General features: G+C 41.2%; 1 protein-coding gene across 16 annotated transcripts in view; it reads left to right on the top strand.

Annotated features, from left to right (window-relative positions):
* LOC112228216 (disks large homolog 2) overlaps positions 1-12,102 on the top strand; it is a 288,349-nt gene that overhangs the window by 64,017 nt on the left and 212,230 nt on the right. The window contains exon 1 of one of the 16 annotated variants that reach the window (XM_024393365.2): positions 2,913-3,270. The exons of the other annotated variants lie outside the window; for them this stretch is intronic. Coding sequence (XP_024249133.1) covers positions 3,241-3,270 — 30 coding nt within the window. The 5' untranslated portion in view covers positions 2,913-3,240. Of the gene's footprint in view, positions 1-2,912; positions 3,271-12,102 lie in introns of those variants that run through there. 16 annotated transcript variants of the gene reach the window in all.

Genomic DNA, 12,102 nt, shown 5'->3' with positions numbered 1-12,102 from the left:
CTGAGTCAACAAATAACACAACAATTACATACTTAGTTAATTTATTTGATAAACAAATAACCCCAAAAATTATTGGTATTTTATTGAATTAATTAACAAAGTAATGCAACACCCAACACCCCTGTGGGAAAAAGTCATTGTCCCCATACGCCCTATAATTATTTCTCAACCTTCCTAATATTAAGCACATTGCTTCTCTTTACCTTCTCTTTACAACAAGAGTATAGCCTACCTGGCTGGCATGAAAATGAACCATGGGAAAAGCCTTCTCCATTCGCTATTTAAGTCCATAGATGACATGTATTTTTCCCACTGCCCCTGTTTCAAGACAGGTGTATGATAATGGTCCATTGTAAATCAAAACAAATTTCACACATATATTATTTAGTATATGTAAAGACCAGATTAATTTGGGTATAGTCTGATGGGTGACAATTAGCCTATCACTTGTGAAGTATGGATTAGATCAAATCAAATTGTATTAGTCACATGCACTGAATACAGCAGGTGTAGTAGACCTTACAGTGAAATGCTTACTTACAAGCCCCTAACCAACAGTGCAGTTTCCAAAAATACAGATAAGAATAAGAGGATGGCATTTATTATTATTATTATTATTATTAACTATTATGTTATGTAAAGGCCATGCATTTTCTTGGTGACTGTCTAGCTAGTTAATATGAATATGCCATAAGAGTTGCAATGGTGAGTACCGGTATTGAAGTCAACATGACCACACAACGCAACATCAGATTCTTCTCCTCCTGGTTTGATGAGAAAAGTGTTTCATAACACAAGAGTTGTTGGGACAGCCAATGTGTGGGCCTCAAAGCAAAGAAAGGTCCGGTGTGTTAGAAATGCTTGGCTGCATTTTGGTCCCAGTCTGTCCCTGGTATCCATTGTGGGCAGCCATTATGCTGCTTATTAGGAAAAACAAATGCTGTTAGTCAGTGTGCTGTGACCACATGTTTGACCTGGCTCCCCAGAGGGGGTCTGTGTGTCTATGTTTGTGTTTGACCTTCGACTCGATATTGATTTGTTGCTATTAGGTTGTGACCTTCGTTTAGACCTTAAGGGGTTTGGCTGTGTATCTTCTGCTTTCCTCAACAACTTATTGCAGTGTGGGGGGAGATGAGCTGAATCCCTGTTTAGATGCATTTCACACTCTTATTACTTTCAGCTGCAGTTCCAGAACAATGTGATCTTGGTTAAATATAAAAGTGTTGTATTACCATAAATAGAGTAGTGTTTTATAGTTTACAATAAAAGGCCTAAACAGTGAAGCAATAAAAAAAATATATAATTTATCCATAATGGGCTATTTAAGATTTGTCTCTGCAAAAAAAATGGATACGTCAAACATTGCTGTATGTTTTCAATATCACGTTAGCACACTGAGCTAAAGTCTAGGCCTTAGCTCTTGGCACAAACAGGGAGGTTCAAGGTTATTCATCATAGTCTCATGGTAACAGACCACAACAAAAAGGCTTGACTTCTGGTATGGTTTGTGGTTCCAAAGGGAAAGCACTTCAGGATCCAGCAGTCCAATAACTAAGGCCAGAATTCATTCAAAGCGTGTTTTAGACATAGATATAGAACCATTATATATTATTTATGGTTCTAGCTTCGACAATGTACCTTTTTAAGTAGTGGTTCCCAACCTTTTTCTGTTACTGTACCACCAACTGCATTCTGCTGTGCCCAGAGTACCCCCGAAGTACCCCCTCGTGCAATTTACCAGTCAGCCTATGGTCTCATGAGTCTTCTCAAGTACCCCCGTGTCCTAGTACCTCTGGTTGGGAACCACAGTTTTATAGGGAATTTCCCCAGTGTTCGTAGAGATCGCATTCATTCAAGACAAGAGCAATGCATTTGTCGGTCAATCCGCTTTGGATTGAGGTTTGAAACACTATTTTCCTGTTGATTTCATTGTTCTCAACTTGTCACTGTGCAATGTTTAGCTACACTAGAACTTACAGCATATCCAGGCTAAATGTGCTTTCTACAGTAGCTTGCTAGCGTTGTCTTTGAGGTGCATTCGTGCAAAACTCTAGCCAGCTTGCTAGCTAGTGTAAACTCACTTGTAAACTCACTTGTCACTCTCAGCAGCCTATAGATACACAGCTGTTGAAAAAGCAAACTGTACAATATATCAAGGAAATAGAATTTGTTGTAGTATGTCTAGCTAGCTTTGTTTTAAGGACTGTTTTTAGATCAAAACCTTGCCCTTTCTTTCATGAAATCTCTACCTCCAAACATTCATTGTGAATCACATAAACTGACCTGCTCAACTGGAATGTAATTGAAGAGCCACATTTTAAAAGACACACACATGGATGTGCACACACGCACATAACCACACACAGACGCACATACCCACACACAGACGCACATACCCACACACAGACAGACGCACATACCCACCCACAGACAGACGCACATACCCACAGACAGACGCACATACCCACACACACACAGACGCACATACCCACCCACAGACAGACGCACATACCCACACACAGACAGACGCACATACCCACACACAGACAGACGCACATCCACACACACGTACTGAAATACTTGGTCACACTTCACAGTAGATTATCCTATACCATTGTAAAAACGTGAGTTATTATAACCCTGTTCAGAACTACTATAGGTACACATTGTTACATAGTTCCTTTCTTCCATCCATTCATCCTTTCATCCGTTTGCTCATTCAGTCAGTCAGCCAGTCAGTTAGTCAGTCAGTCAGTCAGTCAGTCAGTCAGTCAAAAGTCAGAAACAGCTGGGGAACCTTATTATTTTCCTCTTAGCTGCTGCTCCGTCTCAACTGTGCATCAGCATCACCACCACGACTCTTTTCCTCCGCTCTCGTCTCCTTCCACTCTGTCGCTCAGTTGTCGGCTGGAAAGCAGAGGAGGAGAGGAGATGAGAGTAGAGGGAGAAGGTTCTCAGGTTGGAGGGGGCCAAGCCTGTGGCTCGCTTTCCAGCAGAACTCGTGCGTTTGTACGGCAGATGACGTGTGCTGGACTTTAAGATTGCGTTAGGATCATGAATGCCTTCAGCATTGTGGAGGAGGACTCCAGTTTCTCAGAGGGGCCCCACTTCCAGTAGTGGCTATCTGTGTGCCATCTCTCCCGTGGCAGCTCACTCCCCCACCCCTCTTTTCTTCCTTTCCATCTCACACATTTCTTGGTGGTGATGAATTCTAGCATAGGTTGAGCTTTTCTGCCCGCAATGGATTGTCTTTGCATTGTCACAACTAAGGTAAGAGCAGCAGTGAGAGCGACAGAATGAGAGAGAGAAAACGAGAGGGATGCAGCGTGAACGGGAGGGAAGAAGCTATGTGTGTGTGTGTGTGTGTGTGTCTGTGTGTGTGCGCTCCAGCATTGGTTTCTCTGCATCTTTCACACTGTCTGCTCAACGAGTGTGTGTGTGTGTTTATATATGTGTGCGCTCATGTGCAGCAGTCTTGAATGGTTAACAGGCTTAAAGCCCACTGGGGAGTGACAGCACCTCTATTGAGATGTCACTCTTCTAGAACTTGATGGAAACTTCAGGCAGCCCTCCGCTGCTCCAATCAGAGAGCTAATGAGCCTCTTTGAAAGCTGTGAGGTCCGGAAGATCCTTATTGATCAGGAGCTAAACAATAGTGTGGAGCAGAGCCGGGCTGCATCTGGATTCATTTCAGAGGAAGCCTCTCTCTCAGCTGTCCACAATTAGTACAAGATCACTTTGGTTAATTAGAGCATGCACATCCTCTTTCTGTTTGGTTTGTTTTAATAAACCAGACTGATCAAATAATCGGTCTGACAAATGAGAACTTTTTTGAATTCTGTGTTAATGGTTTTTGTCTTTTGATCATTTTGTCTTGGCAGAAGTTGTGTGAAAGTGGTCAAGGTTTGTTGTTGGGCAGAAAGGAATACTAGTCCAGGGTTTGTGTAGGCCAAAGTTTCCCCTAGACAAATGGTTAAGGTTATGATTGGGAGAACCCAGATCCGATATCCTAGATCAGAACCAAGGCAAAATGTCATTCCAGAGCACCTGCTTTACAGTTGTTCTCATAAAATGTTAAGTTTGACTGAATTGTAATGACTAATCATTGAATCCAAGGAAGTCTCAAAATAAGTACTCTCTCCCATAATAACCACTCTTTCACTGCTTTTCCCTCCTTCTCCGATGACAAGTAACATCAAGGTCCTGTTCATTCGATACCAAAAGGAAGAAAAAAGACTGAAACAGGGAGGGACTACCTCGGCTTGTCCAATAAATCATGTTATTTTTCCCCCATTGCAAAGTGTTTTAAAATGTTTTATTTTGTGTGTCCTAATGAACATGACCCAGCAGCTCCAGGATGATGATAATGTTAATTCCCTTTCTGAAAGCCTAGTGAAATATTTATGTTTGTTTCCATGCCATGTTAAATTCATGATGAAGAACACTGTACTGCACTGTGGCGTACACTGCCTTCAGCATGTAGGTGTCAGAAGGGTTTTCATTACAATGTACTCATTCACTCAAAACCATTACTGTGATCAGTTTACCGGGTTAGGCAAAGCAAAATAATGTCATTCCTCCTGGGCATCCGAAAGAGTGACGTCCTGAGGTTATTATTATTATTCAAAAAATATATATATACAAAAATGTACCCTATCTCAAACCTTAACACCCACCCTTAACCTTCTAAATTTGACGTTTGGAGCAACATTGCAATTTAATGTATGGAGAAACATGGATTAACGTCTAATTCTGCAGTGAGGCTGTGAGAACTTGTTGTGAATAGGAATCTCACCTGGGGGTGTCTGTGTGTTTTTTTTTGTGTGATGCATATATTTTCCTTGGTTATGTATTAGGCACATAGTCTGGGTGCATGCTGCATGTGTCAGAAAGCAGAATAGGTGGGGTATAGAGAGAGAGAGAGACAGAGAGGCTTGTTAGCTTTCTTGACAGTCTCGCTCTAGATACTGAAGTATTGAGTCTGAGGAGTTGACATTTGAATTATATTCAGGCTGCTGTGCTAGAAATAGCATATGTATCATGCATGATAGAACAGTGCTTCTGTTGCAAAGTGACTGTCACAGGAAAGTATGCCCACAATTGAAAATTATAATAATAATTGCGTAGTTTAGTTTCATATACTTCATATTTCAATTGAAATTCCATATTTATCACACAATGTGTAGTTGTGCATACTGTACATCAATGCAAATGCCAGCAAATATGCAAAACAACCAATTCCAATAGAAATTGAGCCATACACTACAGCCCCAGTGTTTTTTCTGTTGTCATTGACCAGCTTGACTGCAATCTTTTACAAAACTAACCTTCTGGAAAAAATAACTATGTTTGCAGTGTGAAATTTATACATTTCAATTTACACCGTCTTTCTTGCTACATGGGAAGATTTCTGAATTATTTTGTGAGCCCACTTCCTGGTTTAGAGTTGGGCTCTGACTGCACATCCACAGCATTTCATTGAAATATACAAGTGTAATATTTGTAGCTCACTGTGCAGCCTGGCATGGCGTCAGACAGTGGACTCTGTGACTGGGGAACCTGGGGAACCGCTGGGAGTCCCAGATCGAAACAACAGAAGCCCCCCCCCACACACACATCTCAACCATTAGACTCCAAGCCCCATATTTCTGTTTTGCTAGCTGGCGCTATTTCCTGAATCTCTTATTCTCTATTCCTGTTTTTGTCATGCGGACTCCTTAAAAAGAAAATGCCGGAACGTTTTGTTACGGAACACCTAATTCCCTAATGGTGTTAGCTTGCTGTGCTGCTTGTGATCATGGCAGAGGTGGGTCGGCATTTGGTTTATTTCATTCTTTGTGTGTGAAGACGAGTGCGAGGGACGGCTGATTTTTTAAAAACCTGATAACTGATTGTGTGGGGAGTCAGTTCAACTCTCCTCGCAGTGCAATGAGATTCCCTAACTATTGAAAATGTTATCCATTTGGCTTTTTCCATTGTTATCCGACTTGTCATGTGAGAACCGATTTGCATGACAATCACAGATTTGTTTACAATGGCCGCAAACTTTGGACTGCCATAGCCAAGGGTATGAAAAAGCTGCTTCAGTTTTGCAACATGAATGGACAGAATACTAATTCAGACAATGTTGGCATCTCTGTGTTTGGTTATTGAGCTAACCCCAAAGTAATGGTTGCTACTAGCTCACTATGGCTAGGGATTCCACATCGGCCACGACACCCTCTCCAGTTTTAAGCATAGCAAATGCAGCGTAATGATATGTAATTTTCATTTCACAGGAGTATTATGTAATGATAGTGAGGCACATTGAGGGCAAAGCTGTAACAGAGAAATAGAGAGAGGAAGAGGAAGAGAGCCCTCCTACACTGTAGTGTTTTGATTGTCCACAAAGTCACTTTTTTCTTTTAGATGGACCATCAATTCTCTAGGTGGGGCTGTAATGCAGAGGACGCCTCTCCATAAAGTAGCATGGGCAACAACGGGTCATGTGTGTAACAGGAGCTCATGTGATTTTATTCCGTTACACTTTATTTCAATGTTCTACTCTAATGGCTCTAAGGCTGTGGTAGACCAGATTTACAGCGTAATGTATTGTACATGAAAGAAGAAGGACTCTTTTGTATGGCAGGGACTGTTGGCAGTGTAACATTCATTATCAGTAATGCCAAGATCTAAAAGTGAATTTAAATACATACGAGACAGGATGAAGTCCCCAGACTAGCAATTTACACCAGTGCCATTAATGGTCCTGATCACACGTGCAAACGTAGAGTGATAGCTGGTCGCCCGACCAATGACGAATCCAGATTCAGCCGGGAATTGCCAAAAATGAGTTTGAGGGACGGATGGAGAGAGACCAATTGGTTCAATAACCTCCTTACACCAACCTGAGCTGTTATGCAAATTACCTAAAAATCCTTGAACGTTTCCAATATTCTGGTAGTTTACTAGTCAATTTCGAAAGTTACCGGTAATTTTACCTTCCTTTGCAACCCTACACTAAGCTGATCTCAAGATGAAATGATGTCCAGGGCACACGACACCACAGGCACACACCGCCTTTATCCCTCTAGGGCAGGTATCCTCAGTTACAGTCCTCAAGGGCTTCAGTGGCTGCTTCTTTTGATCCTTACCTTTTAATCAGTAACTGACTTAGCCCTTGGAAACCAGTTCAGTGGCCGATCAATGAAGTTCCAGGGTGAGGAGAAATGATGTGTGTTTCCTTTATCTGATCATTCATGTACAATAAACCCAGTCAGTTCTTTTGAACCAGTTTTGCTCACTGGGAAACCCTTTCCCCTCTGTCAGTTCTGCATACAACAAAAGAGACTCAACAGACTAAACGAGAACTGGATACAGAGGTATTTTAAACATATCCCCTCTGGCTGAGACAAAGGCGTGTCTAATGATGTGGGGTTACAAAGTGGTGACTTTCCTATTTCAGGAAGTAGTTAAACCCCTTACCTGGAAATGTTGCCTCCAGGCTTAAGCCTAGTGTAAATCTAGGGGAGAGAAAGGTTCAGGTTTGTGTCACAGGCTGACGATGGTGTGTGTAAGGGGATATTTTTGGAAGCAGGGCGAGGCGAGAGCAGCAACCGCCGGCGACCCTGGATTTGGCTATGTCCGAAGAGATGAGCTTCAGCGAAGGCCTGCAGTGACCCTGTCAGGAGCATTCTCACAGAGCTGAGATTCCACCCAGATCAAAGTGGGATGTAGGAATGTCTTAAAATGGTCCAGAAGTTAAGCTGTGCTCACTGCAAGCTGCTGCTTTTAAACCACATTTGTTTTGTGTTGTTCATATTGCTGTACTGTAAACCATACATTATTAAACATAATAGTTGAGGGCCACTAAGTTATGCAGGTTATGAGCAACTTTTCTGACATTTCTCTTGCATTTTTTGTTGAGTGATGGCCTTAGACCCCTCAAAATCATCTCTGGACATTAAAGCCAGTTCCACTGTGTCTTTTCATTGTTCCCCTTTAGTCAAGGACTGATTTAGACCTGGGACACCAGGTATTTAATTATCAGGTAGAACAGAAAACCAGCAGGCTCTGGACCTCGTAGGGTAAGAGTTTAATACTGGAGAAAAAATGTGTCAGGTCAGTGGGAAAGCTGAAACTACCTAGAGCACTGATATTCCGGGGTGTTCTAGGAGGACATGTTCTAACAGACTAAAAGGAAACATTTAGCAAAGCAAATTGCACAGGCTTCACAGCGTGTTGTTTGTGTGCTTGATCGTAATGATTTAGAGGGACTAGCTGCAGGAGTGTCAAGGTAGACTGTTCTAACAATTAGCATCTTCAATGGGAACAAATTGAATGGATGTTTTTCAAAGTCACAGTAGTTGATGTAGGATGTTTGCCACAGATCTGCTTTGAGTTGAAGCAATCTAGTTTTAAAAACAATGCAGAAACCACATTCACGGTAAACGCTGCATATGTTGGCTCAATCGGAAATTACCTTTAAATGGTGCATTGTCCAAATCTGCAAAGGGATTGAATTCCAGCCTTAGAGTTAATGACAAAACACACCGTGCCGCTGAATGGTTAAAAGCAGAGCTTTGGCCGTCCTATCGCCTCTGACCACAGAACATCAGCCATAATTTTTACCGGAAATTCTACATGTTGGCAGGTGATGTGCCGCACGTCCAATGTCCGTTATGGTGTGTCTTTACCCAATACATGTAGCCATGACAGAATGATACCCACCACAACTCCAACCAATTGTGCTTTTGGAACACAATTTGAGTTGTTTCACTTTCCTACTCAAATCTCCAACTTTCTGAGGAGTTTACTTTATGGGACATGAGTGGGTGGTGGATTGAACCCCACCCCCCTAGACATCTCACCTGCCCCCCCACATCCCCTTCCCACAGTGTCAGCACTTTGAGGGGCTGCCTACAGAGAGGGATTAGCTCTGCGACGACCTCCAATTTGATATATCAGGGGATTAAGTCTGTCATGCAGCCAGTGGAGTGAGAAGAATACAGTATGGAGAGCAATAAAATGCTTTATTAGGGAGAGAGACTATGGTATCCGTATCCCATTGCCCTTTTGCCTCTGTTCACTTCATGTTCCTCAGCAACTTTTAGAGAAGTCACTGTGTTCTGGTGAGTCATTCAGACTGGCACATTCTTTCTCCCATTCTCTCAGTTTCACTCACCCTCTCCGTGCACTCTCAATCATCCAGCTCAATTCTTTATAGAAAATATTTCAAAACAACACAGTTGTCTAAAGAGGCAGTTGTCTAGAGTTTGGTCACAAACTCTGGGAGCCTCTCACTTGTGGATACATTGATTAAACATTTTAGACTCTCGTATCTGACAGTAGGAACTCATATTGTGTCTGACGCAATTGAGCATAGAAAAGTAGCTCTTACTGATAAAAACACCTTATATAAATGGTCTTGTTTACACACCTGGTCGTTTCAGAGGGTTGAAGCGTCTTTAGCGTTGTGTACACTAAATATTGACTTTGGACTTTACGCTAAATATTGACTTTGGACTTTATGCTAAATATTGACTTTGGACTTTATGCTAAATATTGACTTTGGACTTTATGCTAAATATTGACTTTGGACTTTATGCTAAATATTGACTTTGGACTTTATGCTAAATATTGACTTTGGACTTTATGCTAAATATTGACTTTGGACTTTATGCTAAATATTGACTTTGGAGTCTTTACAATGTACTGCAAAAATATTGACTTTGGATTAACACTGGAGTGATATTGATCAGATGGTCATGTACAGGTAAATATTGACTTTGGACTTTATGCTAAATATTGACTTTGGACTTTACGCTAAATATTGACTTTGGACTTTACGCTAAAAATTGACTTATTGACTTTGGCTATCAAGCGTAAGCTTGATAGCCAAGAGTTTTGAACCTAATCCAAATACTGCAACATATTACATACTGAAATATTGGCAAATAACATACAGGTATCACATTTTGAACCTGGGTTTGGGTTTAGTCCTGTTAAATTATTTGCTGTAACTTCCCATTAAGTGCCTGAATTGACATGAACTGAGATGGAATTTGCCCTGAACTCATATCTTCATTTCCATAGATATCCTCTGACATGAACAAGCCAAAACCAGACTTCCCATGAAGTGATTGATTGATTAGGTAACACTTTATTAATGCTCATTCATAATAGTTATTATAAACATCTAACCCCTAGGCTACCTTGGACGGCAGGTAGCCTAGTGGTTAGAGCGGTGGACTACTAAGGTTGCAAGATCGAATCAAGATCGAATCCCTGAGCTGACAAGGTCGTGGGCTGGATATATTTATTTACCTTTACTTTTTGTTTGTAGTTTCTCCCAAAATAAGATGGAAATATGAGCATGCTCTCATGGTAATGTTTAGAAGGGTCTATTTTCTGGATTGTTATTCTGAATTTTGTTTTACAAAATTCTGTCGTTCTGCCCCTTAACGAGGCAGATAACCCACTGTTCCTAGGCCCTCATTGAAAATAAGAATTTGTTCTTAACTGACTTGCCTAGTTAAATAAAGATAAAAATATATATATTAAAAAAATAGATTCTCCGGTAGTTTGCTATACTTTTTAGCCAGTAGTTCTGAAAGTAGCACTCGTTCTGAAAGTAGCACTCGAGCCAAAAGTCTCTCTCTCTCTCTCTCTCTCTCTCTCTCTCTCTCTCTCTCTCTCTCTCTCTCTCTCTCTCTCTCTCTCTCTTTGTCTCTCTCTCTCTTTGTCTCTCTCTTTCTCTCTCTCTCTTTCTCTTTCTCTCTCTCTCTCTCGAATTGCTGGCCCATGTAGGGAAAATTCTTTAACGAATATATTTGTAAACACTGATAAGCTTGTATAAACATTTTGGGCAAAAGCTTAACTGTCCCCCCCAGTTTTATCATTGGAATGTGATACAATACGAGGCACTGGTGTGCTTTAGGACCATGTGGACGTCTCCGAGCGGTCGGGTAGGCTGTTTGGCGTGTTTATCCGACTGAATAAAAAATATATATATAATAATTATGTTCCCCCCATTTCTCAAACCAAAGTTGCGCCCCTGATAAACATTATAAGCCTTCCATTCCATAAATATTTACTATATTTTATAAAGTGTTTATAAGCATTTATATACATTTATAAGCATGTGTAAATACTTTTTCATGAAGGTTACTAGAAAGTGTTACCATTGATTGATATAGGCTTAGGGGAATAGGAAGACAGATCCTCTGGTACTTGATTATCCCCATGCAGTTATGTGGGGCATGGGGATAATCCTATGAGTCATAATGCTGGAGGAGGACTCATTCCTAAACAACCTCTCCATACTGTACTTCAGTTCTTCCACTAGAGTGTTGTAGTATGGAATAGTAATGGGCTGTATTGTATAATAGCAGTATATTATATTTTTAAGTATGTGTGTTAAGTATAAGGCAAGCATGCATATGTTGTGTGATTAGGAGTGTGACCACTCTCGAAAAAACACATAGACACACGCACACACGCACGCATGCACACACGCAGTAGTAGGTGAGATTCAATGCATGACTCTACCTAGACCACATGGACCAGATTGTTTGGGTATGCAGAAAAAACTATCCTGCATCTGACCTTTAATACTACCTGTGTGTGTGTGTGTGTGTGTGTGTGTGTGTGTGTGTGTGTGTGTGTTTTGTGCATGTGTTGGCATGCAAGTGTATGTGTGTGTTGTGTGTCTCAGAGTGTATGCACATGTGTATCTGTGTGTGTGAGGGTGACTCATCCGTTCAGTGGGAGACGCCTCTGGGAGAAGATATATTTATACTTGCTTTGCTGCTGCTTTGCCAGTTCTTCCTCGGTGCTGCCAGCATGGATCCAGTCACACGTTTGATTGTGAAGATTAGGATTTTATTACACTCACTTTTCATCCATTAACACACAATGCACTCTATACTGTATCACACAGGGCAAGCACCACAGATACCCATAGCACTTCATCTCAGACTCAGCACTATTTAAAGTTCCCCATGGTTTAGAGGTTACAGAAGGTCGGTAAGGTTCAGCGCTCTGTTGCAGACCATTTAGGCTATTTCTAACTATCATATTCCCTCCTCCCAAATAGAATGGATCTGTGTCAATGTGTGGATT

The sequence above is a fragment of the Oncorhynchus tshawytscha genome, linkage group LG30, assembly GCF_018296145.1.
Source record: "Oncorhynchus tshawytscha isolate Ot180627B linkage group LG30, Otsh_v2.0, whole genome shotgun sequence".
Classification (NCBI taxonomy): domain Eukaryota; kingdom Metazoa; phylum Chordata; class Actinopteri; order Salmoniformes; family Salmonidae; genus Oncorhynchus; species Oncorhynchus tshawytscha.
This window is presented reverse-complemented; position numbering and strand designations above follow the sequence as displayed.